General features: G+C 66.1%; 1 protein-coding gene across 1 annotated transcript; it reads left to right on the top strand.

The window, feature by feature from the left end:
• Positions 1-3,151: 3,151 nt before the first annotated feature.
• Positions 3,152-25,846, top strand: ADGRA2 (adhesion G protein-coupled receptor A2; the record flags this gene model as incomplete). Its single annotated transcript, XM_083880396.1, has 19 exons — positions 3,152-3,372; positions 13,387-13,458; positions 16,292-16,363; positions 16,469-16,540; positions 17,181-17,252; positions 17,356-17,519; positions 18,075-18,288; positions 18,778-18,942; positions 19,474-19,675; positions 19,751-19,900; positions 20,007-20,168; positions 20,606-20,803; positions 21,248-21,449; positions 21,944-22,152; positions 22,329-22,456; positions 23,185-23,308; positions 23,399-23,541; positions 23,737-23,826; positions 24,287-25,846. 19 exons carry the CDS (start codon positions 3,152-3,154, stop codon positions 25,665-25,667), a joined length of 4,041 nt encoding a protein of 1,346 aa, XP_083736522.1. The 3' UTR covers positions 25,668-25,846.
• Positions 25,847-26,856: the final 1,010 nt, after the last annotated feature.

The raw sequence follows: 26,856 nt of genomic DNA, 5'->3' as shown, positions 1-26,856 counted from the left end.
ACACCCCGGGCTGGGCTGGGACAAGGCTCTGCAGAGGAAGGAGGAATCTGCCCAAATTTCTGCTCCTTCCTCCGCAGCTGCTTCTCCCCACCCGTGGAGCTCCCAACCCACTTTTCTCGTGTCCGGAGGGTTTTTCACGCCTCCCCCGTGTCCGGGTCCCCGGGGCTCGGACCACCCAGGGCCGGGCAGGGCAGGGGCAGGTGGGGCCGGCCGGACACGGGACAGGAGCCAGCGGGACGGGGATCAAAGAACTCCCCGGGCCGGTCATGAAACCAGCCTGCTCGGGCCCCCGGCTGGGTTTGTATCCGCCAAACGCCGGGCAGGGCCGGGAACAGCAGCCTCAGGCTGGGTTTATCCATCAAAATCCGGGTAGGGAACAGCAGCCCCGGGCCCCCAGCCCCGTCCCCTGTCAATATTTCCCTCTGAGGAAAGGCAGGGACAGGCGCGGGGACTCCTCCCTGTCCCCCCAGAGCACAGTCACTGCCCCAGGACTCCCAGCCATCCCCTGAGGTCACCCCGGTGTCCCCATGTCCCCTCCTGGGGCTGAGCCCCCCCAGAGCCCCAACACTCCACATTCTCTGTGGTGAAACCCCTCCTGGGGGCTGGAGCTCATCCACGGCTCATTCTGAGAAAAATAAACCCCTCGATGATCCCGGACAGGGCTATTTGCTGCTGCTCCTTGTTCTCCACCTCCTGGAAAACGGTTCATCCTCATCCCCAGGGACTGAGCGGTGCCAAAGCAGCAGAACCAGGAGCTGTGGGAGGCCGGGACAGCCCGAGCAGCTCAAGCCGGGCAGATCCTCCTGCAGCCCCTCAAAGGGCACGGAGTGTTTATTCCTGGGCTCTCTCCTTTCCTGCAGGAAGGACAGCGCTGCCTGCCAAGGTTTTTATTGGATCCCAGTGAAAGGAATCCAGAGACTCTCCTGCTTGTTGTCTTTCCCTGAGCTCGCACAAGTTCAGGGGGTTTTTTACCCTGGAGTGGGAGGGAGGGATGGATTGGAGTGCTGGATTTGGCTTCCAGCTCTGCAGAGATGGAGTTTCAAACGGGCGGCCTTGTCTCCCCTGGGCCGGAGGCATCAGGGCTGGAAAAGCACAGAGAGGGGCTTGGAAAGAGTTGAAAGAAGCCGAACTTTCAGGCTCAAAGCGCGTGGAAAGTGTTGGTTGAGCTCCTCTCCCCCAAGCAGGGCAGGGGATTCCACACGGCCCGGTTTGGACAAGGTCCTCACTGTTCTGGGAGGGAATTTGGAGGATGGAACTCTGAAGAGCGATTTGGTTGTCTCAGAGGGTCACGGATGGAATCCCTGGAGCTCCTGGAGATGCAGAATTCCCAATTTAGGGTTCGTGCAGTGACAGGAGGTGGCTGAGGCCGCTGCCCCGGGGTGTTTTGGGGTGTCCCTGTGTGGGGCCATGCTGGGTGAGCTGTGGGTCCCTGAGTAAAAGGGTCTCCTCTCCCTTGGGGGGCTGCCCAGGGGGAGCAGGGGGTCTCCTCTCCCTTGGGGGCTGCCCAGGGGGAGCAGGGGGTCTCCTCTCCCTTGGGGGCTGCCCAGGGGGAGCAGGGGGTCCCAGGCCAGGGTTCAGCCCCTCTGAGGAGGGAGGGAGGCCCAGCCCTGCCCTGCAGAGCTCACAGGGGTGGGGAGGGGTCCTGCCCTGCAGAGCTCACAGGGGGTGGGGAGGGGTCCTGCCCTGCAGAGCTCACAGGGGTGGGGAGGGGTCCTGCCCTGCAGAGCTCACAGGGGGTGGGAGGGGTCCTGCCCTGCAGAGCTCACAGGGGTGGGGAGGGGTCCTGCCCTGCAGGGCTCACAGGGGGTGGGAGGGGTCCTGCCCTGCAGGATCTCGGGGCGGATACTGGACACAAACAGTTTCCTGTTGCTCTTCCAGCCTCAGCTGCGGGGTCAGGGACCAGCAGGGAACCAAAGAATGGTTTGAGTTGGGAGGGACCCACAGGGATCGTGGGGCCCAACTCAACAGGACAAGCCCAGGAGGAGCCCAGCCTGTCCCTGAGCCCCTTCCCCAGGGGTTCCTTGTCCCAGGGGTGAACTGTGGTGTCATCCCACAGGGCAGGATGGACCCTGGCAGGGAAAACTCTGCTCAGTGGAAAAAACGGGAAAAAATAAAATAAAATAAAATAAAATAAAATAAAATATAAAATAAAATAAAAAATAAAATAAAATAAAATAAAATAAAATATAAAATAAAATAAAATAAAATATAAAATAAAATAAAATAAAATAAAATAAAATAAAATAAAATAAAATAAAATAAATATTGTGAAACACTTCATTGTCTCCTTTACTAACAGGATGATGCTGGTCTCCAGAGCTCTGGGGTCCCACAGCTGAGCCTGGACTGAGCTGAGCCTGGACTGAGCTGAGCTGAGCCTGGACTGAGCTGAGCCTGAGCTGAGCTGAGCCTGGACTGAGCTGAGCCTGGACTGAGCTGAGCCCTGGACTGAGCTGAGCCCTGGAGTGGACTGAGCAGCTCCTCCACCCCCGGCACCCCCCGCCGCTGGGGGCTCCATTTATTTGGAGCGAGGGATAAATTTCTTTCCCCCTGCAGGAACTATTTGGTCCTGGAGACAAACCGCATTCCCAGCGTGGTCTCGCCGTCCTTCCATGAGCCTTCTCCTGCTCTCCCCGGCTCGGGCTCCCGCAGGATTCAGTGCCGGCTTTTGATCCCTTTGGATTTCACTCTGCAGCGAGTCCTGGGCCGGGAGAAACCCCGGGGGGCGGGAGGGAGGGAGGGATGGGGTAGGACGGGAGCGATGGGGCAGGACGGGAGCGATGGGGCAGGACGGGAGGGATGGAGAAGGAACAGGACGGGAGGGATGGATGGAACAGGACGGGAGGGCTCTGACCCGCTCAGGGCTCCACCCGGAGCCCCCCGGGGGGATCTCAGCGCTCTGCCCGTGCTCTGATCTCTCTGGGCCCCGCAGGACCCCCCCGGCCTCTCTCCCGCCCCCGGTGCCGTCGGGGGGGCCGGGCCGGGCCGGGGCGGGCCGGGGGAGGCGCCAGGGCCGGCGGCGGGGCCGGGGAGCGGGGGAGGCGCCGGCGGAGCCGCCCCGGGGAGCGGAGCCGGAGCCGGAGCCGTTCCCGTTCCCCGTTCCCGTTGCCGTTCCCGTTCCCCGTCCCGCTGCCCGGCCCGGCCCGGGGCCATGCGGGGCCCGGCGGCGCTGCTGCTGCTGGCGGCGGCGCTGAGCGGCCCCGGGGCCGGCGCTCGGAGCTGCCCCGCGCTCAGCCTGGGCTGTAAGTGCTCGGCCGAGCGGGCCAAGGCGGGCCAAGGCCCCGGGCCGGCCCGGAGGAGGGTGCTCTGTACCGGGGGGGGGCTCCCGGCACCGCCCGAGCCTCGACTGCTGCCCGACGGCACCGTCACTCTGTGAGTACCCGCGGGGGCCGGGACATCCCCGGGGATCTCCCTGGGCATCTCCCCTGGGCACCGCTCCCTGCCCCGGGGCCTTCCCTGGGCATCCCTTCCTGCCCTAGGCATCCCTCCCTGCCCCCGGGACCCACCCTGGGCATCGCTCCCTATCCCCGGGATCTCCCCCCTCCCCGCCCCGTCCCAGACCCCACTCCTGGGTCTCTCTGCCCCCCCCGGTACCGGAGCTGAGCCCCGGGTCAGCCCCGGGACCCCCCGGGCCGGGCAGAGCCCGGTGGGACTCGGGAATGGGGCCGGGCGTGGAGCCCCCGGGGCCGGCAGCGCCATAAAGTCACTTTTTCCTCTCAAAAAGCGACTCTGCGCCGGGGAAAGCGCCGCTCGGGGCTGCGGGACGGGGTTTAAATCCCCTCAAAGGGGGTCGGGGGGACCCCGCTGTCCCCGGGGCTGCTGCGGATGTGACTTAGAAATGCGGGAAATGCGGGAAATGCGGGAAATGCGGGAAAAGGCTCCTTCTCCCGCTCCCCTCCGCAGCCTTTCCGCGCTCTGGGGAACGGGGTTTTGTCTGAAAGCGGCTGCCGGCCCTGGAAATATTCACTGAGGAGCGGTTAATGGGTTTGGGGTTTGTGCGGAGGTTCTAAAGCTGCTGCTCCATCCCAAAAGGCTCCCGGAGGGCCCCGGGCCGGGGGCTGGGGCTCGGCTGGGGCTGGCAGCCGTGTGCTGCTCGCTGCGGGGTTTATTTATAACTCCGGAGGAGATGTTTGAATTAAAATCTGGATTGGAGGCTGGGCTGGGCTGGGCCGGGCCGGGCTGGGCTGGGCCGGGCTGGGCTGGGCCGGGCTGGGCCGGGCTGGGCCGGGCTGGGCTGGGCCGGGCCGGGCCGGGCTGGGCTGGGCTGGGCTGGGCTGGGCTGGGCCGGGCTGGGCTGGGCTGGGCTGGGCTGGGCTGGGCTGGGCTGGGCTGGGCCGGGCTGGGCTGGGCTGGGCTGGGCTGGGCTGGGCTGGCGGAGCCGCAGCTGCGGGGAGAGTTGGGTTCCTCCAGGGCTGTCCCGTCAGGGAGGCTGAGCTGCCTGCCCGGGGTCACCGCTGCCTCCCTGCCCTCGCCGGGGGCTGCGGCTGCAGGGGGTTGGGGTTTGGGGCTGCCGGGGAGTGGGTCTGGGGGCTGCAGAGGGTTGGGTTTGGGACTGTAGAGGGTTGGGGTTTGGGGGCTGCAGGGGATTGGATTTGGGGCTGGAGAGGGTTGAGTTTTGGGGCTGCAGAGGGTTTGGGGCTGGAGAGGGTTGAGTTTGGGGGCTGTAGAGGACTGGGTTTAGGGGCTGTAGAGGATTTGGTTTGGGGGCTGCAGAGGGTTGGGTTTGGGGGCTGGAGAGTGGTTCAGTTTGGGGGCTGCAGGGGATTTGGTTTAGGGGCTGCAGAGGGTTGGGTTTGGGGGCTGGAGAGAGTTGGGTTTGGGGCTGCAGGGGACTGGGTTTGGGGGATGCAGAGGGTTCAATCTGGGGGCTGCAGGGGGTTGGGTTTGGGGGTTGGAGAGGTTTGGGTTTGAGGCAGAGGGTTGAGTTTTGGGGCTGCAGGGGACTGGGTTTGGGGCTGCAGAGGGTTCAATCTGGGGGCTGCAGAGGGTTGGGTTTGGGGGCTGTAGAGTGGTTCAGTTTGGGGGCTGCAGGGGATTGGGTCTGGGGGCTGCAGAGGATTGGGTTTGGGGCTGCAGACAGTTGGGTTTAGGGGCTGCAGGGGATTGGGTCTGGGGGCTGCAGAGGGTTCAGTTTAGGGGCTGCAGGGGGTTGGTTTTGGGGCAGAGGGTCGGCTCTGGGGGCTGCCCTGTCCCGTCTCCCCAAACCCTGGGCTGTGCTGCCCTTGCCCTGGTCCCCTGTGCTCGCTGCCCCTTTGGGGTGACGGTGGCAGTGCAGTGACCCCTCTGGCACCTCTGTCCCCATGTGGGGGTGGCCATGAAGGTGCTGCTGCCACAGGACGGTGCCACGAGCAGGGCCTGAGCTCAAGAGCCACATTAAAAACACAAATTGCCCCAGAAGAGCAGCACTGAGGGGTGTCCTGGGCTGGGGGACACTGGGGGCCTCAGGCAGGTGACAGCTGAGCCCTCCATCACATTTGTGAGCTTTGCTCTTCATCTCCACTCTTATTGTCCCTTCCTCGTGTGTCACCCCCTCACAAACACTCCTGGGGACGTTTGGTCCCAGTTTGTATTGGGGAAAACATCCCACCCCACATCCCACCCCACATCCCACCCCACATCCCACCCCACATCCCACCCCACATCCCACCCCACATCCTACCCCACATCCCACCCAATATCCCACCCCACATCCCACCCAATATCCCACCCCACACCCCACCCCACACCCCACCCCACACCCCACCCCACATCCCACCCCACGTCCCACCCCACATCCCACCCCACATCCCACCCCACATCCCACCCAATATCCCACCCCACATCCCCTGCCCGGGCAGGGCCTCCCCAGCTGTCCCAGGCCGGGGGTCTGTGCTCCCCTGGAGGGCCCGGGGTGACCCCACAGAGCCATTAGGGCATTACACGATCCCACTAAAACGTGACATGGAACCTACAGGCGCAGGCAGAAAACCTACAAATGTGCAGTGACCCTGGCCCTGCTCTCGTGCAGCAAACATGATTTATTCCAAACCCTTTCCAGATGGGACAATCAAAACCAGAGGCTCCGACTTTGGGAGCGTCTCCCGGAGCCCCCGGGGTGTGGGCAGGGGGTGGAGGGGCCTGGGGGTGTGGTGAGGGCTGCACTGCCTTGGGGACATCCCGCTGGGGACAGGGGACATCCCGCTGGGGACAGGGGACAGCCGGGGCTGGGCTCTGCGGGTGAGCTGGGCCTGAGCGGGGTCCTGCAGTGGCCCAGAGTGCCAGGTCCCCTCTGTGTCCAGGTCCCCTCTGTGTCCAGGTCCCCTCTGTCCCCAGGGCTCAGGTCCCCTCTGTGCCTTGGGGTGCCAAGCCCCCTCTGTCCCCAGGTCCCCCCTGTCCCCAGAGTGACAGGTCCCCGCTGTCCCCTGGGGTGTTCAGGTCCCCTCTGTGTCCCCCCCGTCCCCAGGTCCCCGCTGTCCCCAGCCCTCAGCCCCGCTGCCGCCCGTGCCGCAGGAAATGTGTTTGGGGCAGGAAGGGCTTCAAAGCCGAGCCGTGTTCAGCTCATCCGGCCCCGCCCGGAGCCAGGAGGGTCTGAGCCCGGGAGAGGCTCTTCCCGGCCCGGCCGCAGGTCCGGCTGTCCGGCCAGGCTGGGGACAGGCCAGGTCCGGTCACAGGTCCGGCTGTCCGGCCAGGCTGGGGACAGGCCAGGTCCGGTCACAGGTCCGGCTGTCCAGCCAGGCTGGGGACAGGCCAGAGCGGCTCCAGTGGCCGGAGGAGCTCTGTCACCCTGTGGGTCCCTCATCCCGCCTCTCATTTGCCTTTTTCCCATACTTTGCTTTATTTATCTTTAATTATTCGCCCTGTGCTGCAGCTGCTGCACATTTACCCCCCTGTGCCTGAGAAACCCACACTGGCATCACCCCTGGATGGGCCTGAGGGGATGAGGGACACAGGACAAGGGTGAGGGATGTCTGTGGCCCCAGGGACCTGCCCTGAGCCACTGCCATGGTCCCAGTGTCTGATGGGGACAGACACATCCCTGTTTGCTGATCAGGGCTGTGTCCCCTCCCCTCATCCTCTCCTGGGGGTCTCCAGGGCTGGCTGTGGGTGTGGGGAGGGGCTGATGCTCACAGCCCCCTCCAGCCCCAGCAGAACCCCCAGTGTGTTCCCAGTTTATTCTCGGCTCATTCCTGTGCCCGGCTCCCTGCGGGGAGGTGAGAGGGGTCCCACCCTCGGTGTCACCTCTCTCATGGCCCTGGGGATGTCACTTGGCAGTTCTGGCAGGGCTGGACAGGGCACGGTGTGTCCCCAGCCCCACATCCCTCCCCAGCCCCACACTCTGCCCCAGCCCCACACTCTGCCCCAGCCCCACACCCCGCCCCAGCCCCACACCCTGCCCCAGCCCCACATCCCTCCCCAGCCCCACACTCTGCCCCAGCCCCACACCCCATCCCAGCCCCACACCCTGCCCCAGCCCCAGATCCCACCCCAGCCCCACACCCTGTCCCAGCCCCACACCCTGCCCCAGCCCCAGATCCCACCCCAGCCCCACATCCCTCCCCAGCCCCACACCCTGCCCCAGCCCCACACCCTGCCCCAGCCCCACACCCCTCCCCAGCCCCACACCCCACCCCAGGCAGGACCAGGGCTGTGGCACCTCTGGGGTCCCCGCCGTGGCCGGGAGGGGCTGGGGGCTGCAGACGGGGATTACCGGGGCTTTAATCCCCCCCGGCTGAGCCCGGCGCTAATGGGGCCGCTGCAAAAAGCGCCTTTTCCCCCCGAGAGGAGGGAGGGGAGGCCGGGCCAGCCCCGCTGTCACAGGCCGGGAGCCCAAACCTCTTCCAGATGTGGAATCCCGGGCCAGGCCTCATTTATGTGCACAGCTTGATCGCACCGACATCACAGATTGTCTGCAGGGAACAGAGCGCTGTGACTTATGACCAATTTCCAGTTCTACTTGAACTCCCCGCTCCATCCCGGGCCCTGCAGATGGCTCTTTCTCGAGCCTCCTCCGGGTTTTTATTTGTTGTTTATTGGGCCGCAGCTCCGCCGGGTTTGGGTTTTTTGGGGGCTGCGGGTCTCGGTGTGTCGGAGCATCCCGGGCCGGCTCTGGAGGCTTCGCCCTCGCTCCGGGGATTATTTTTCCTGTGCTGACAAAAGCCCAGCCTTGGAACAATAATTTTCACCGTCAGAAATAGCCCCGAGTGACGTGAGGCTGCAGGAAACGCCCGGGCACGGCACAGGGAGGGGGAGAGCCCCAGAGCACCAAAACAAGGCAGGGAAAGGGGGGGTCCCCCAGGGCTGGGGGTCTCCAGCCCCATTGGCTTGGCAGATGTGGGGTCCCCTCTGGGGTCCCCCTGGGACACTCTGGGGACCCCTCTGGGATTCAAAGTTCCTCCTGGGAGTTGTGGGGTCCTGGCTGGAATGTGAGTTTCCCCCCTGGGCTGTCCTGGGCCCCTCTGGGACTCTGCAGAGACCCCCTGGGACACTCTGGGGTCCCTCTAGGACACTCTGGGGTCCCCTCTGGGATGCAAAGTTCCCTCTGGGAGCTGTGGGGTCCTGGCTGGAATGTGGGTTTCCCCCCTGGGCTGTTGTGGGATGCTCTGGGACACTCTGGGGTCCTCCCTTCAGGGATCCAAAGTTCCTTCTGGGACGCTCTGGGGTCTCCCCTGGGACACTCTGGGTCCCCTCAGGATGCAAAGTTCCCTCTGGGAGCTGTGGGGTCCTTCCTGGAATGTGTTTCCCCCCTGGGCTGTCCTGGCCCCCCCTGGGACTCTGCAGAGCCCCCTGGGATTCTGTGGGGTCCCTGTAAGTTGCTGCATCCCCCCCGACCCCAGATCTTTTCCCATTGCCGGAGCTTTCAGCACCTCGGAGCAGCCCCGGGGCCCCTCTTTCCCCTTCCCAAAATCGCAGTTCAGATTCAGAGCAGCGAGCGGCTCTGGGGGCTCGGCCTGGGCCGGATCTGCCTCCGCATCTGCTTTGAATTAACGGCGCTGGGATGGGAGAGCGGGGCTGGTCCTGCCTCCCCCGACCCCCTGAGCCCCCCGGGCCCCCAGAGCCCCCCTCCCGGGCCGGTCCTGCCTCCCCCGGCCCCCGGAGCCCCCCCGGGCCGGGTCCTGCCTCCCCCGGCCCCCTGAGCCCCCCCGGGCCCCCAGAGCCCCCCCGGGCCGGGTCCTGCCTCCCCCGGCCCCCTGAGCCCCCCGGGCCCCCAGAGCCCCCCGGGCCCCCTGAGCCCCCCCGGCCCCCGGAGCCCCCCCGGGCCGGGAACCACCGTCTGTCTCCCCGCGTCCTTTTTTGGTCGGGTCCAGAGGAAGTTTATTGTTTCAGCAGCCCAGTTTCTGGAGCTGTTATTTATCCAAGTGGATTCCAGCACGCTTGAAAAAACAATCTTGTTTTTTCTTTTTTGTTTTTTCTTTTTTTTTTTTTTTTCTTTTGGCTGCTCTTTTTGAGATGAAAAAAAGAGGAGAAGAAGAAGGGCTGTGTATCTCTGTGGCCGCAGCCCCGAGGGCGCCCAGCCCCGGCTGGGGAGGGGGATGCTGAGCCTTTCCCAGTCCCGGATCCCCCCGGGATGGGCGGACGCTCCTCGGGGCTCCCCCCAATCCCCACCTCGATCCCCCCCGGTTTCCGTTTGACTCCGCGCCCCGCTCCTCAATCCCCGCATTGTCCGGAGGGGCTTTTCCAGCCGCCGCTCAATTACCCCGTTATTGTCCCCGAGGGGGCACCGGGCAGAGCCCCCGGCCCTCCCGGGGGGCTCAGGGCTCAGGGCAGGACTTGGGACCCCCGGCCCTCCCGAGGGGCTCAGGGCACCGGGCAGAGCCCCCCACCCTCCCGAGGGGCTCAGGGCAGGACCCCGGCCCTCCCGAGGGGCTCAGGGCAGCCCCCGGCCCTCCCGAGGGGCTCAGGGCTCAGGGCAGGACCCCGGCCCTCCCGGGGGGCTCAGGGCACCGGGCAGAGCCCCCGGCCCTCCCGAGGGGCTCAGGGCTCAGGGCAGGACCCCCGGCCCTCCCGGGGGGCTCAGGGCTCAGGGCAGGACCCAGGAGCGGCTCCAGGAGGGCTCTGGAGTGTCAGACACCGAATCTGGGGGTGACAGGGATCCCCAGCCCTCCCTCCATCGCTCCAGCCTGAGCTGGGAGATGAACAGCAGCTCCAAAGGGCACAGCTCTGCCCCCATGGCCCCCCGAGCCTGTGGGTGGAGGGATGGGAGACCCCCGGGTCCCTCTGCACGCCCAGACCTCGGTGGGCTTGGGGGGAAAACACTGCAGCCCCTGCCCGGAGCTGCCAGGCCTGGGACAGCAGCGCGGCCTCGGGGGGCTGGGGGCAGTGGGGGGGCTCAGAGCCCCCCATCCCCTTCTCCCCCCTCCCAGGGGCAGTGGGGGCCTCAGAGCCCCTGATCCCCCTCCCAGGGGCAGTGGGGTGGCCCAAAGCCCCCATCCCCTTTCTCCCCCCTCCCAGGGGCAGTGGGGGCCTCAGAGCCCCTGATCCCCCTCCCAGGGGCAGTGGGGTGGCCCAAAGCCCCCATCCCCTTCTCCCCCCTCCCAGGGGCACTGGGGTGGCTTAGGGCCCCCCATCCCCTTCTCCCCAGGGGCAGTGGGGTGGTTCAAAGCCCCCATCCCCTTCTCCCCCCTCCCAGGGGCAGTGGGGGGCTCAGAGCCCCCATCCCCTGATCCCCCAGAGGCACTGGGGTGGCTTAGGGCCCCTGATCCCCCTCCCAGGGGCAGTGGGGTGGCTTAGGGCCCCTGATCCCCCTCCCAGGGGCAGTGGGGTGGCTTAGGGCCCCCCATCCCCTGATCTCCCTCCCAGGGGCATCTCCCAGGGTTTGAAATGCATTTGGGGGGCTCAGAGACCATCCCCACATTCCTAAATCCGCCCCCCGTGTGTCTGGTGGCCCCTGACCCCCCTGGGCCTGGTGGGGACACTGACCCCGTTGTTTTGGGGGGTTTTCAGTTAATATCCTATAAAAGGACCCACACACGGCTCTGCTGCCCCGGGAAGTGTGGGGATGGAAAGGGCCCTGGAGCCTGATGAGAACTTCCTGGGGGAAAAAGAAATTAAAAAAAAAAAAATACAAACCAAAAAAACCCAAACAGAAAACAATCTGGAACATAATATCCATGAAAGCAGAGAAAACAAAACAAAGGCGCGTCGGAGGATGTGGGATGTACGACCCAGATGCTCCAGTGGGACAGGGGAGAGCAGGGCCGGGATCCCTTCCCGGGAAAAGTTTTACTGGGAAGAAAAATTTTACTGGGAAGAAAAAGCTTTACTGGGAAGAAAAAGTTTTATTGGGAAAAAAAAAAAAGTTTTACTGGGAAGAAAGAGTTTTACTGGGAAGAAAAGTTTTGGGGCAAACTGTCCGTGCCAGCTGCATCCCCCGCACACGGCGGGGAGGGAGGGGAGGGTCAGTCTGGCCGGAGGGGAGGGTCAGTCTCTGCCCAGGCCGGGAGGGGAGGGGAGGGGAGGGTCAGTCTGGCCGGAGGGGAGGGTCAGTCCCTGCCCAGGCCGGAGGGGAGGGTCAGTCTGGCCGGAGGGGAGGGTCAGTCTCTGCCCAGGCCGGAGGGGAGGGGAGGGTCAGTCTCTGCCCAGGTCGGAGGGGAGGGTCAGGGTCAGTCCCTGCCCAGGCCGGGGCCGCTCCGGCCGCCGTGTGGAATCAATTTGCAGCTCTCGGGGCCGCCGGACGTTTCCGCTCCCCGCGGGCCGGTCCAGGGCCCCGGTGCCCGGTGGCGGCTCCTCATTAGCGCGGGATGCGGGGGCTCAGGGGGCTCAGGGGGCTCAGGGGGCTCAGGGGGCCAGAGCCCGGCCCGGGGCTGCGGGGGCTGCGGGTCCCGGTGCCGCTCCTGCCCCTGCCCCGGTCCTGCCCCGGTCCTATCCCGGTCCTGTCCTGGTCCTGTCCCGGTCCTATCCCGGTCCTGTCCTGGTCCTGTCCCGGTCCTGTCCCGGTCCTGTCCTGGTCCTGTCCCGGTCCTATCCCGGTCCTGTCCTGGTCCTGTCCCGGTCCTGCCCCGGTCCTATCCCGGTCCTGTCCCGGTCCTGTCCCGGTCCTGTCCCGGTCCTGTCCCGGGTCCAGCGCGCCCGGAGGGGCCGGTCTGGAGACACAGCGGCCTTTCAGCCGTGTGTAAACAGCCCCGGGCCGGGCCGGCCCTCAATGGGCGCCTTTATCCCGGACCCCGCCCGGCCCCGCTCCGGCTCTTTGGCCGCTCTGGGGTCTCCGCCGCCCCCGCGGCCGCCCGGGAGATCCCGGAGGCAGCGCCGGGCCCCGGGAGCCCCGTCTGGCCCCGCTAATTGAGCGTTAATGAGCTCCCGGCTGAAGGGCCGGGCTGGGGCCCTCCGGCCGCTCTGTCGCCCCACAAAGGGGCCCTTGGGGGGCGGAGATGTTTGTTTGGGGTGAATTCTCACTGCTGGGAGGCTCCTGGGAAAGGCACAGTGCCGTGACCTGCAGGAGCTGGGGGGACCCTCCTTGGGGTGCCCTGGTGGTGCTGGGGTGGGATGTCCTGAGGGGATCCCGGGACAGGCAGTCCGGGTGGTCCATGGGGTGTAGAGCATTCAGAGCATCCCAACACAGCTCCTGCATCCCTAAACGGCTCCTCCATCCCAATACAGCCCCTCCTGTATCCCAGTACAGCTCCTGTATCCCAATACAGCCCCTCATCCCAACACGGCCTCTCCATCCCAATACAGCCCCTCATCCCAACACAGGTCCTGAATCCCAATACAGCCCCTCATCCCAACACAGGTCCTGAATCCCAATACAGCCCCTCATCCCAACACGGCCCCTCATCCCAACACAGGTCCTGAATCCCAACACAGCCCCTCATCCCAACACGGCCCCTCATCCCAATACAGCCCCTCATCCCAATACAGCCCCTCATCCCAATACAGCCCCTCATCCCAACACGGCCCCTCATCCCAACACGGCCCCTCATCCCAACACGGCCCCCCATCCCAACACGGCCCCTCATCCCAATACAGCGCCTCATCCCAACACGGCCCCCCATCCCAATACAGGTCCTGAATCCCAACATGGCCCCTCATCCCAACATGGCCCTTCCATCCCAACACTTCTCCTGCATCCCAACACGGCCTCTCCATCCCAACATGGCCCCTCATCCCAATACAGCCCCTCCATCCCAACACGGCCCCCCATCCCAACACAGATCCTCATCCCAACACGGCCCCTCATCCCAATACAGCCCTGCATCCCAACACGGCTCCTCATCCCAACACGGCCTCTGCACTCCCTGTTCCCACCTGGCCTGTCCCTGGGGCTCCCCATGGCCACCACAGCAGTGACACAGCCGGGCCCTGCCCTGTCCCCACTCCCCACCAGCCCCCGGGTCACCAGGGCACCCCTGGGGCTCTGTGTCCTGTCCATGATGTGACGGGGCTGCCCCTCTCCTCCTGCTCTCCCCACAGGCTGCTGAGCAACAACAAGATCTCGGTGCTGGAGAACGGCTCCTTCCTCGGGCTGCGGGCTCTGGAGAAGCTGTGAGTGGGGTCTGGGGGCCCTGGAGAAGCTGTGAGTGGGGTCTGGGGGCTCTGGAGAAGCTGTGAGTGGGGTCTGGGGGCCCTGGAGAAGCTGCGAGTGGGGTCTGGGGGCTCTGGAGGAGCTGCGAGTGGGGTCTGGGGGCTCTGGAGAAGCTGTGAGTGGGGTCTGGGGGCCCTGGAGAAGCTGTGAGTGGGGTCTGGGGGCTCTGGAGGAGCTGTGAGTGGGGTCTGGGGGCGGTGAAATGCAGGTGGGCGGTGGCAGCATCAATTCCCACCCCACTCCTGATGTGCTGCAGCTGGACCAGCAGGGCAGGGCAGGGTTTGCCACCGGCACCCAGGGGCGTCCCCGGGGCCCCTGTGAAAGGCCACATTGTCCCCCCAGAACAAAGTCAACGTTCTTATCTCCCCATGAAAGGCATCTCTATGGAGGGAGAAGGGGAGATTTATGGCCCCATCTGGGTTTGATCTGTAGGTATGCAGGCGCGGGCACCGCCACTGAGGGTGTTTTGTTCCCCCGGGGTCTGGCGCATTCCTGCGCTCTCTGGGCTCCCCTGGAGACCCCAGGGCGCTGCTTTTGGGGTGGGTGACAGGGAGTCACCTTGGGGACACCATCCCACACAGCTGAGTCCTGCCCAGGGGGTGACGGTGTGGGGTCACCTCCTGCTCCTGGCCCAGCACTGAGGGGTGTCCTGGGCTGGGGGACACTGGGGGCCTCAGGCAGGTGACAGCTGAGCCCTCCATCGCATTTGTGAGCTTTGCTCTTCATCTTCCCTCTTATTGTCCCTTCCTCGTGTGTCACCCCCTCACAAACACTCCTGGGGACGTTTGGTCCTGTGTCAGTTTGTATTTGGGAAAACATCACCCCAGTGAATAGGACCGACTGTGGGGCACGGGGATGGGGCAGCTCTGGGGGGACATAACCGGGGGTCTCTGCAGCCCCCAAATGCCCGGGGGCACCCCAAAGGTCTCCACACCCCGGGGAGCGGCTGCCCCGGGTCACCTCCTGCTCCCCCGGGGTCAGAGGGGCCTGGGGAGGGTGGGCAGAGCCCCCCCAGCCCGGCCCGGCCCGGCCCCATCGCGCTGTGCCGCGCCTCACTGCCCTCGACAGGAGCCACAATTACTTTCAGTGGGTCGGTTTGGGGTTGTGGAGGGGCCGTGCCCCACGGAGAGCCCTGCAGGGACACCCTGGGGGCTGTGGGGGCCCATCCTGGGCCTGGCCAGGCTCTGACCCACCCTGGGGACCCACCGTGGGGGCTCTGGGGGTCCCAGCACAGCGGGGAGAGCCTTTTCCCTGGATGTCAGGGGTGCCCCACAAACCACCTCCCCTCCGCTTTGGCATCTCCAGTGATTTGTGGCGGCGTAATGAGATTAATGAGCCTGAGCGGGGACGGAATGCGGGGGCTCATTTATGCGGGGGCTCATTAGCAGAGCCCGGCCCGGGGGATGGGAGGGGGCTCGGTGGGTGACAGCGGGGACAGGGATGGGCTCTGTCCGTCCGTCTGGGCTGCCCTGGGATGGGATCTGTCCGTCCGTCTGGGCTGCCCTGGGTGCTCAGGGCTCACCCCAGGGTGCTCCGGGCACTGAACCAGGGGGCCTCAGCTCCTCGGGGCCAAGGATTGGGGGTCTCTGTGCCCTCGGGGTGACTGTGGTGATTGGGGTCCCCATGTACCCCAATGTGGGACAGTGGGGTGTCCCCCTGCACACTGAGCCACTGCAGCCCCTCAGCCCCACAGCCCCACCCCGCCGGGGCCGGGGGAGGAGGGGGCTCGGGCCTGCAGGAAATGCAAAGGCAAAGGGCAGAGCAGAGAAAAAGAGGAGCTTTATCGGAAATGAGCAGCAGCAGCAGCCCCGGCCCGGCTGCGGGAGGAAGTGAGGAGGGCTGAGCTGGCCCAGGGCCGGGCTGGCTGCAAACCCCTGGGGCCCAGCCCAGCCCCGGCCGGGGGTCCCTGCAGCCCCCAGACCCCCCAGACCTGAGCCAGGGGCCGTAAATTGTGTCGCTGGGTGTGTTTTGGCCGGCGGGGGGTGCTGGGGGGTTCTGGGGGTGGCAGTCCTGGGAAAGCCGGCGGGACGGGGGCTGGGAGCGCTGGTTTCCCTGGGGCTGTGCAGGGCGGTGAGGCCGGTGGCGGGACAGGTGAGCGGAGCTGTTCCTTCAGCACCAGCGCTCACCTGTGCACACCTGCCCGCGCTCCTGTGCTCACCTGTGCTCACCTGTGCACACCCGCACTCACCTGTGCACACCGGCGCTCACCTGTGCTCACCTGTGCTCATCTGTGCATACCTGTGCACATCTGCGCTCACCTGTGCACACCTGCACTCACCTGTGCTCACCTGAGCTCACCTGTGCTCACCTGTGCACACCCGTGCTTACCTGTGCACACCTGGGTTCACCTGTGCACACCGGCGCTCACCTGTGCTCACGTGCCCGCGCTCTTGTGCTCACCTGTGCTCACCTGTGCATACCAGCATTCACCTGTGCTCACCTGTGCTCACCTGAGCTCACCTGTGCGCACCAGCACTCACCTGCACTCACCTGAGCTCACCTGTGCACACCTGCACTCACCTGTGCTCACCTGAGCTCACCTGTGCACACCTGCACTCACCCTGTATGGGACACCCGTACAGGACACCCAGAGCCTCCCCGCATCCCTCGCAGAGATACCCAGAGATAAATGCGATGGGAAGGCGCTAACGAGGCCCTCAGGGGGTCTGGCAGCCCCTGGGGGCCAAGGAAGGGGCTGGGGGTGGATTGGGTGGGCTCCCGCCCCCCGTGCGGTGTCTCCTGGGTTTGGGGCTCCCCACAGCACTCCCCAAATCTCCGTTTGTTTCCCCGCAGGGACCTGAAGAACAACCTGATCAGCACCGTCCAGCCGGGCGCCTTCCTGGGCCTGCCGGGGCTGAAGCGGCTGTAAGTGCCGGTGACACCCCCGGGACCGCCCTGGCTGGCCCTGGGGACACCCGCGGGGACAGAGGGGCGTCCCCAGCCCTGATGGACCCTCCGCTCACCCCGCAGGGACCTCTCCAACAACCGCATCGGCTGCCTGAGCGCCAGCGTCTTCCAGGGGCTCCCCAACCTCCTCCGGCTGTGAGTGACCCCTGGGGACATCCTGGGGACATCCTGGGGACATCCTGGGGACATCCTGGGGACATCCTGGCCAGCCCTGTCCCCTGTCCCCTGTCCCTGTCCCCTGTCCCTTGTCCCTGTCCCTGTCCCTGTCCCTGTCCCTGTCCCCTGTCCCGTCTCCCATCCCCTGTCCCTGTCCCCTGTCCCCTGTCCCCTGTCCCTGTCCCCTGTCCCTTGTCCCTGTCCCTGTCCCTGTCCCCTGTCCCTGTCCCCTGTCCCTGTCCCTGTCCCCTGTCCCGTCTCCCATCCCCCATCCCCTGTCCTCTGTCCCTGTCCCTGTCCCTGTCCCTGTCCCCTGTCCCCTGTCCCCCGCCCTCTATCCCCCATCCCCTGTCCCTGTCCCCTGTCCCTGTCCCTGTCCCTGTCCCTGTCCCCTGTCCCCTGTCCCCTGTCCCCCGCCCTCTATCCCCCATCCCCTGTCCCTGTCCCTGTCCCTGTCCCTGTCCCTGTCCCCTGTCCCTGTCCCTGTCCCCTGTCCCCTGTCCCTGTCCCCTGTCCCTGTCCCTGTCCTCTGAGCAGACCCAGCGAGGGCCCGGGCAGGTTCCCCCTGTCCCAGCAGCTCCCTGGCCCCTCCACGCCATCCTCCTCTCCCGTCCCGCAGGAACATGTCCGGGAACATCTTCTCCAGCCTCCCCGCCGGTGTTTTTGACGAGCTCCCGTCGCTGAAAGTCGTGTGAGTTGGTGCCCTGGGATTTCACCGCCCGGGGGCGGCGAGGGGACCCTGCCGGGGGTCTCCGGGCCGGTGGGAGCCCCAGGTGACACCACATCCCCCGCAGGGACTTCGCCACCGAGTACCTGACGTGCGACTGCCACCTGCGCTGGGTGCTGCGCTGGGCGCGGGAGCGCGCGGCGCAGGTGTCGGAGCGCACGGCGTGCGCGTTCCCGCGGCAGCTCCGCGGCCTCTCCCTGCGGGCGGCGAGGGACGCGCAACTCCGCTGCGGTGAGCGGGGAACGGGGCTCACCTGGGGGGCTCACCTGGGGGGACACCCTGTATGGGACACCCGTGTGGGGACACCCTGTATGGGACACTCTGTATGGGACACCCGTGTGGGGACACCCTGTATGGGACACCCTGTATGGGACACCCGTGTGGGGACACCCTGTATGGGACACTCTGTATGGGACACCCGTGTGGGGACACCCGTGTGGGGACACCCTGTATGGGACACTGTATGGGACACCCTGTATGGGACACCCGTGTGGGGACACCCGTGTGGGGACACCCTGTATGGGACACCCTGTATGGGACACCCGTGTGGGGACACCCTGTATGGGACACTCTGTATGGGACACCCGTGTGGGGACACCCTGTATGGGACACTCTGTATGGGACACCCTTATGGGACACCCATGTAGGGACACCCATGTGGGACACCCAGAGCCTCCCGCATCCCTCGCAGAGATACCCAGAGCTAAAGGGGCTGGGAAGGTGCTGCTGAGGCCCTCGGGGGGTGGGCTGGCAGCCCCCGGGGGGGCTCACCTGTGTCCCCCGCAGCGGGAGCCCCGGAGCTGCACACCCACCACCTCATCCCGTCGCTGCGCCAGGTGGTTTTCCAGGGCGACCGCCTGCCCTTCCAGTGCACGGCCACGTACCTGGACAACAGCACCCAGATCCGCTGGTTCCACAACCACCAGCCCGTGCAGGGCGACGAGAGGACGGGCGTCATCGTGGAGGAGAGTCTCATCCATGACTGCACCTTCATCACCAGGTGTGGGGTGGGATGGGATGGGAGTGGGATGGGGATGGGATGGGTTTTGGAGACAGAATTGGGATGGAGATGGGACTGGGATGGAGATAGAGATGGAATTGGGATGGGACTGGGATGGGATTGGGGATGGAGATGGAATTGGGATGGGGATGGAGATGGGACTGGGATGGGGATGGGATTGGGATGGGGATGGAGATGGGACTGGGATGGGGATGGGATTGGGATGAGGATGGGATTGGGATGGGGATGGGGATTGGGATGGGGATGGAGATGGATTTTGGATGGGAATGGGGACAGAGATAGGGATGATGTGGGGATGGGACCATCCCTTGTGGCCACAGGAGTCCCAGATTTGTGGGTACCAACTCCCGTGGCTGCACTGCCCAGCGTGGGCACCTTTGGTGCTCTGTGGTGTGTCCCCATGTCCCCAAGGCTGGGGGGCCGCAGTGGGGCAGCCCCGCCGTGCCAGCCCCTGCCCTGTGCCCGCAGCGAGCTCATCCTCTCCAACATCCACGTCTCCGCCAACGGCGAGTGGGAATGCGCCGTCTCCACCTCGCAGGGCAACGTCAGCAAGAAGGTGGAGATCGTGGTGCTGGAGACCTCGGCCTCCTACTGCCCCGCCGAGCGCGTCACCAACAACCGCGGGGACTTCAGGTGGGGGCGGCGGTGCAGGTGCCGCGGGAGGGATGGGGACACATGGAGAGCCCCAGGGAGGGCGAGCAGAGCCTGCGGGGTCTCCCCTGGCCGAGATGACCGCGGCTCTGGGAGCGATTAAAGCCCCCGGGGCGTGGGGTGCAGCCCGGCTCCGGCAGCGGAGGTGTTGGAATTTCTCTGGCACCAGACGAAAGGCTCCGGGCGCCCGCCGTGACCCCCACGGGGCCCTGATGGAACAGAAATCACCGGCACAGCCAATATGGCTTCAATTAGCGGTGCCCCCCCAGTTCCCCCTGCACTGGGCTCTGCTTCCCCCGGGACTGGGCTGGGTGGGGGGCTTGGAGGGGCACCCCCAGCTCTCCCAGAGCCCGGGGGGAAAAGGTTTGCAGAGGGGACAGGGATTTGCAGAGGGGGCTCCAGTTTGCACAGGGGGCTCCGGTGCCCTGGGTGGAGCCACACGGCAGGAACAGACTCGGGGCAGGGGCTGTTGGTCCCGGGTGCCCCGGGGTGACCCTGGGCCGGTCCCCACAGGTGGCCCCGCACCCTGGCCGGGATCACGGCCTTCCAGCCCTGCCTGCAGCACCCGTTCGCCGCGGGCCCGGCCGGGGTGGGCTCGGCGGGGGAGAACCAGGCGCGGCGCCGCTGTGACCGCACCGGGCGCTGGGAGGACGGAGACTATTCCCGCTGCCTCTACACCAACGACATCACCCGGGTGCTCTACACCTTCGTGCTGGTGAGGGGGGCCCGGGGGGCTCGGGGGGCCGGGAGGGGGCACAGCCGGTGACTCTGTGGCCATCCCACCCCGCAGATGCCCATCAACGCCTCGAACGCCCTGACCTTGGCCCACCAGCTCCGCGTCTACACGGCCGAGGCCGCCAACTTCTCGGACATGGTGGATGTGCTCTACGTGGCCCAGATGATTGAGAAGTTTCTCGGCTACGTGGACCAGATCAAGCAGGTGAGGGTCGTGGGGCCTGGCGGTTTTTGGGCAGGAAAAGCAGGATTTTGGGTGTTTCCTCGCAGGAAGGCCGGAGCTCCTGGCAGAGCCGTTTGTGTCCCCACAGCTGACGGATGTGATCGTGGAGATGGCCAGTAACATCATGCTGGTGGACGAGCACATCCTGTGGATGTCGCAGAAGGAGGAGAAGGCCTGCAGCAGCATCGTGCGCTCCCTGGAGAGGATCGCGGCCCACACGCTCAGCAGCAACTCCCAGCACCTGGCGGTGGTGAGGGGAGAAGGGGCTGGGGGGGTTATTCTTGTCCTCAGAGGGGCAACACGTTGTGACGTGGTGTGGACCCTCCCAGGGGACAGCAGGTACAGCAGGTCAGACATGGAAGGCTCTTTATTATCTGACTCCAATAACTTATATACATTTTGTACAGAGGGCCAGGTTGGCCCAAGGAGGTCACAACCCCCTGACCCCATTGGTCACTATGGTCACTATGGTCACTGTGACCATCAGTCAAATCCTCTCTCAGAGAACAACTACACAAAACATACTGATAATTTATAAGAACACAATATTGTTTACATGAAGCAGCGTGAGAAAGCTGCTGCAAAGGTTCAAACACTCAAAAGCAAGAAATGCAGAGGGGACAGGGGGGTCTCTGGCTGTGCCAGGAAGGTCTCTGACGGCTCTGGGATGTTTCCACGCTGCCGCAGAACTCCCGGAACATCGCCTTCGAGGCGTACGTGGTGAAGCCCGAGAGTTACGTGGGGCTGAGCTGTGTGGCCTTCCAGCGCCGGGCCGGGGTCCCGCAGGGCCGGCCCCCCCCGGCAGAGCCCCCCCCGGACCAGCAGCTCCGGCTGCGCTGCACCACCGGCCGGCCCAACATCTCCCTGAGCACCTTCCACATCAAGGTACGGGCAGGGACGGGGGGCTCGGGGGGCTGTGGAGCTCTGGGGGGTCGGGGGCTTGGGAGGTCGGGGGTCGGGGGGCTGCAGGGCTCGGGGCTCGGGGAAACGGAGGCTCGGGGGAATGGGGGTCAGGGGGCTGCGGGGCTCGGGGGGCTCAGGGGGCTCTGGGGGTCGGGGGGCTTGGGGGGCTGCGGGGGTCGGGGGTTGGGGGTTCGGGGGTTGGGGGGCCGGGGGGCTCGAGGGGCTGGGGGTCGGGGGACTGCGGGAGTCGGGGGGCCGGGAGGCTCCGGGGATCGGGGGGCTGCGGGGCTCAGGGGGCTCGGGGGGCTCTGGGGGTCGGGGGGCTGCGGGGCTCGGGGGGTCGGGGGGCTGCGGGGGTCAGGGGGTCGAGGGGCTCAGGGGGCTGCAGGGGTCGGGCCCCTCTCACCGCTGACCCTCCTCCCGCAGAACAGCCTCGCCCTGGCCTCCATCCAGCTGCCGCCCAGCCTGTTCTCCAGCCCCGGGCCGGGCCCGCCGGGCGCCGACTGCAAACTGCAGCTGCTGGTTTTCCGCAACGGGAAACTCTTCTGCAGCACCGGCAACTCCTCCCGCCTGGCCGACGATGGGAAACGCCGCAGCGTGGCCACCCCGGTCATCTACGCCGGGACCTGTAAGGGCAGGGATGTTTGGGGTGTGTGGGGTGTTTGTTTGAGGTGTTTGGGGTGTTTGAGTGTTTGGGGTTTGGGGTGTTTGGAGTGTTTGGGGTTTGGGGTGTTTGGGATGTTTGGGGTGTTTGGGGTGTTTGGGGTTTGGGGTGTTTGGGGTGTGTGTTTGGGGTGTTTGTTTGGGGTGTTTGGGGCTCCCTGGGGCGCTGTGCTGATGCTCCCGCAGGGCAGAGCCATCCCTGGGGTCCTCACGGGGCGGTGACGATGTCCCTGTGGGGTGTCCCTGTGGGATGTCCCTGTGGGGTGTCCCTGTGGGATGTCCCTGTGGGGTGTCCCTGCGGGATGTCTCTGTGGGGTGTCCCTGTGAGGTGTCCCTGTGGGGTGTCCTTGTGGGGTGTCCCTGCGGGATGTCCCTGTGGGGTGTCCCTGTGGGATGTGCAGTGTCCCCCGTGTCCCCTCTGGTCTGTCCCCGTCCCGCTGAGCTGTTTCTCTGTCCCAGACGGCTGCGGCGTGGGGAACCTGTCCGAGCCTGTGGCCGTGTCCCTGCGACACCCCGGGGAGGGCACGGACCCCGTGGCCGCCCACTGGAATTTCGATGTCCTGGGGGGCCGGGGGGGCTGGAGCTCCGAGGGCTGCCAGCTGTCCTCCCGTGAGCCCAATGTCACCTCCCTGCGCTGCCGCCACCTCAGCAACATGGCCGTGCTCATGGTGAGTGTGGGGAGAGCACCGGGGTGGGCTCAGGGGCTCGGGGGTCTGACCTCAAACACCCTAAACACCCCAAACAAACACCCCAAACAAACATCCCAAACACCCCAAACAAACATCCCAAACACCCCAAATCCCAAACACCTGCGGGGTCTGACGGGCTGTGCTGGGCCCTGCAGGAGCTCAGCGGGTTCCCCAGCGAGGCGCAGGGCGCTGGGGAGGTGCTGCACCCGGCCATGTACACCTGCACTGCCGTGCTGCTGCTCTGCCTCTTCTGCACCATCATCACCTACATCGTGCACCACGGGTGAGGGGACAGCCCGGGGCTGGGCTGGGCTGGGGGCCTGGGGGCTGTGCTGGGGGTCCAGGGGCTCTGCTGGGGGTCTGGGGTCTGTGCTGGGCTGGGGGGCTGGGGGCTGGGCTGGGGGTCTGGGGTTGTGCTGGGGGTCTGGGTCTGGGGGCTGGGATGGGGGCTGGGGGCTGTGCTGGTCTGAGGGCTGGTCTGGGGGTCTGGGGGCTGGGCTGAGGGTCTGGGGGCTGTGCTGGGCTGGGGCTGTGCTGGGCTGGGGGGCTGGGGGCTGGGCTGGGGGGCTGGGGGCTGAGCTGGGGGGCTGGGGGATGTTCTGGGGGTCTGGAGGCTGGGCTGGGGCTGGGGGCTGTGCTGGGCTGGGGTCTGTGCTGGGGGTCTGGGGCTGTGCTGGTCTGGGGGCTGTGCTGGGGGGCTGGGGGCTGGTCTGGGCGCTGTGCTGGGCTGGGTCAGGGGGCTGGGCTGGTCTGGGGGCTGTGCCGGGGTGGGCAGGGGTCCCTGTGGGCAGCAGGAGGAGCTCCCCAGGTGCCCACAGCCGGGAGAAGGTGCACGGGGGTGGTCATGGCCCTTTAGGCCCCCCAGGAATGCGCTGCCCCGGCTCCTGGTCCTTTCCCCTGCACATCTCCCCTCCAGGCACGCTCCGTGCCCAGGGCCTGGCTCCCCCCAGGTGCGGGATTTGTGCCCAAAGGGGCCGGGCAGGAGCTCACAGGTGCCTCTCGCCCCGGCAGCACCATCCTGATCCCGAGGAAGGGCTGGCACATCCTGCTCAACCTCTGCTTCCACATGGCCATGACGGCGGCGGTGTTCGCGGGGGGCATCACCCTGACCGGCTACCGGGCCGTGTGCCAGGCCGTGGGTACCGGGACCGGGCTGGGGGGACTGGGGGGGGTCGTGGGTGCAGCATCCCCTCCCCATCCTCCTCCTCCTCCTCCTCGTCCCCAGGTCGGCATCATCCTGCACTACTCGTCGCTGTCCACGCTGCTGTGGATGGCGGTGAAGGCCCGAGTGCTCTACAAGGAGGTGACCTGGAGGGCGCCACAGCCGGACAGGGACACGGCCCAGGCCGCCCCCAGGCCCATGCTGAGGTACAGACCCTCCCCTTCCCTTCCCTTCCCTTCCCTTCCCTTCCCTTCCCTTCCCTTCCCTTCCCTTCCCTTCCCTTCCCTTCCCTTCCCTTCCCTTCCCTTCCCTTCCCTTCCCTTCCCTCCAGGGCTGGGCCTTGTTTTTCTGGACGATGTTTTTGTGGACAAGCCCATCCCGGGCTCTTCCCCTCCCCGCAGGTTTTACCTGATCGCCGGGGGGATCCCCCTCATCATCTGCGGGGTCACAGCGGCCGTCAACATCCAGAACTACCACGACAACAACCCCTAGTGAGTGTCCCTGCCCTGCCCTGCCCTCCCTCCTCTGCTGGGCTGGGGGAACTGGTGGCGCTGGGAGCCTGGGGGAGTTTGGGGAAAGGTCAGTGAGATTTTTTTCTGAGAGTTTTCCATATACTGGAAAAAAATCGTCCAGGAAGCTGGGAAAACTCCACAAGAGCCCGGGCCAGGGGCTGGGACAGAGCCCGGGCCATCAGGGCAGGGTTAGGGTTAGGGTTAGGGGTTTAGGGTCAGGGTTAGGGTTAGGGGCAGGGTTAGTGGGTCAGGGTCAGGGTCAGGGTCAGCTTTAGGGTTGGGTTGGGGTCAGGGTTAGGGTTAGGGGCAGGGTCAGGGTCAGGGTCAGGGTCAGGGTCAGGGTCAGGGTCAGCTCACAGCTCCCCAGAGCCCGGGCCCATCAGGGGCTGTCCCAGCCCCCCTCCCCACCCCTCAGACCCCTCTCTCTCTCTCCCCACAGCTGCTGGCTGGTGTGGCGGCCCAGCCTGGGCGCTTTCTACGTCCCCGTGGCTTTCATCCTGCTCATCACCTGGGTTTATTTCCTGTGTGCCGGGCTCAGGCTCCAGTGCCGATCCTCTCACCAAAAGGAGCTCCCGGAGGTGCCGCCGGGCCTGGGGGGCCCCGGGGAGCCCCTGACGGACTCGGGCTCCATCTCGGTGACGCTGAACTCGCCGTGCCCGGACGGGGACGGGGTTTATTCCCTGCGGGTGCAGCTCTGGGCTCTGGTGGCCACCCACGGCCTGTACGTGTCCCTGTGGACCTTCGGGGCCATGGCCGTGTCCCAGCGCTGGTACCTGAGCGCGGTGTCCAGCGGCCTCTACGGGCTCACGGCGGTGGCCCTGGGGCTCTTTATCCTGGCCCATCACTGTGTGCGGCGCCGGGACGTGCTGGCCTCCTGGTTCTCGTGCTGCCCGCGGGCCCGGGGGGCGCTGCCGGGGCCGGGGCCGGTGTTCGGGCCCCCCGGGCTGGGCACGGGGCACGGCTCGCAGCTTTTCATCGCCTGCGACCCCGACACCGCCCGTTCCGCCGCCTCCTCCTCCTCCTCCCCCGGCAGTGCGGGCTCCGCCGGGGCTCGCTGCAAACTCACCAACCTGCAGGTGGCCCAGGGCCGGGGGGAGCCGTGCCCGGAGCTGGAGACCCCCGAGGGAAAACCCGCCCGGTACCTCGGGAACAGCCACGGCCCGGAGCTGGATCCCCCCGAGGGAAAACCCGGCCGGCACAGCAACCACAGCCACAGCCACGGCCCGGAGCCCGATCCCCCCGAGGGAAAACCCGGCCGGCACAGCAGCAACACCCCCGGGCGGCGGGGCCACCGCGGCAGGACTAAACCCAGCCGGGAGGGGAAACATCACCGCTTGAAAACGCTGCGGGGCCCCTCGGAGCAGCCGAGCAGCGAGAGCGGGAGCCTCCCCAGCCCCTCCGAGGGGTTCCCCGGCCCGGCCGAGGGGTTCCCCAGCCCGGCCGAGGGGTTCCCCAGCCCCTCCGGGGGGTTCCCCAGCCCCTCCGGGGGGTTCCCCAGCCCCTCCGAGGGGTTCCCCAGCCCGGCCGAGGGGTTCCCCAGCCCCTCCGAGGGGTTCCCCAGCCCCTCCCAGGGGTTCCCCAGCCCCGCGGGGCCGCAGGACGGGGGGGACCCCCCCAGCCCGTCCGGGGGCAGCGGCAGCCGGGACCCCCCGCGCCCCGGGGGGGCGGACAGGGAGCCCAAGCGCCGCTCGTTCCCCCTGAACGTGGGCGGCGGCCACAACGGCGGCCTCAGGGGCAGCAGGTACGACATGGACCTGGGCGGTGCCGACAGCGCGGCCGGGATGAGGAGCGGCCTCTGGAAGAGCGAAACCACCGTGTGAAGGTGGGAAAGGACCGACGGCGGCGGCGTTTTCATTGCGGGGCTGCGGGAACGGCCGGGGGCGGCAAACAGGGAGGGGCGGCACGGCCGGGGCTGCGGGTCCCCCCGGGCACGGCACAGTCCTGGGGCCACTGATATCCCTGGGGATGCTCCGGGCTCCCCCCGGGCACGGCACAGTCCTGGGGCCACTGATATCCCTGGGGATGCTCCGGGCTGCCCCTGGGCACAGCACGGTCCTGAGGCTCACTGATATCCCCGGGGATGCTCCGGGCTGCCCCGGGCACAGCACGGTCCTGGGTTCCCCCATCTCCCTGGGGATGCTCCGAGCTCCCCCCGGGCACAGCACGGTCCTGAGGCTCACTGATATCCCTGGGGATGCTCCGGTTCCCCTCGGGCTCACCGATATTCCCAGGGATGCTCCGAGCTCCCCCCGGGCACAGCACAGCCCTGGGGCTCACCCATCGCCCTGGGGATGCTCTGAGCTCCCCTGGGGATGCTCTGGATCCTCCCGGGCACAGCACAGTCCTGGGCTCCCCCATCTCCCCTGGGAGGCTCCGGGCTCCCCCCGGGCTCCCCCATCACCCAGAGGAGGCTCCAGGCGCCCCTCACCCGCCGGTAATCCGGAATTGCAGCCGTGCTTTAAAAAAAAAAAAAAAAAAAAAAAAAAAAAAAAAAAAAAAAAAAAATCACTCCTGCATGTCACTTGAGATCGATCCTAAAATGCTATTTTATATGATATACAGAGGAAATGTCTATTTTTCAAAGCTATATTATTGAATGTATATATATATATATAAATGTATAGACAGAGCCGTAGGTGACACTCCTGTCCCTGTGCCCTGGGAGAAGCCACGACTGCAATGTCCCCTCTGAGGGACCACCAAAAGCGTCCTTTATGTCCAGGCAGCCCCAGCCTGGGCAAAACTGTTTGTGGGGAGCAGCTGCTCCCTCTGGGACACCCCAAACTGCAGTGCCACAGCCACAGTGCAGAGCCCAGCACAAGGTAAGGGCACCTCAGCTCCAGGTGAGGGGATTGTCTGCCCTGCTTCAATGCCAGACACTAAAAGGATGGCCAGAAAAGGCTCCAGGCACTAAAAGAATGGCCAAAAAATGCTCCAGGCACTAAAATCACAGCCAGAAAAGGCTCCAGACACTAAAATCACGGCCAGAAAAGGCTCCAGGCACTAAAA

The sequence above is a fragment of the Zosterops lateralis genome, assembly GCF_965231275.1.
Source record: "Zosterops lateralis genome assembly, chromosome: 30".
Taxonomy (NCBI): domain Eukaryota; kingdom Metazoa; phylum Chordata; class Aves; order Passeriformes; family Zosteropidae; genus Zosterops; species Zosterops lateralis.
The sequence above is the reverse complement of the archived record's forward strand: the minus strand, read 5'-3'. Positions and strand labels throughout refer to the sequence as shown.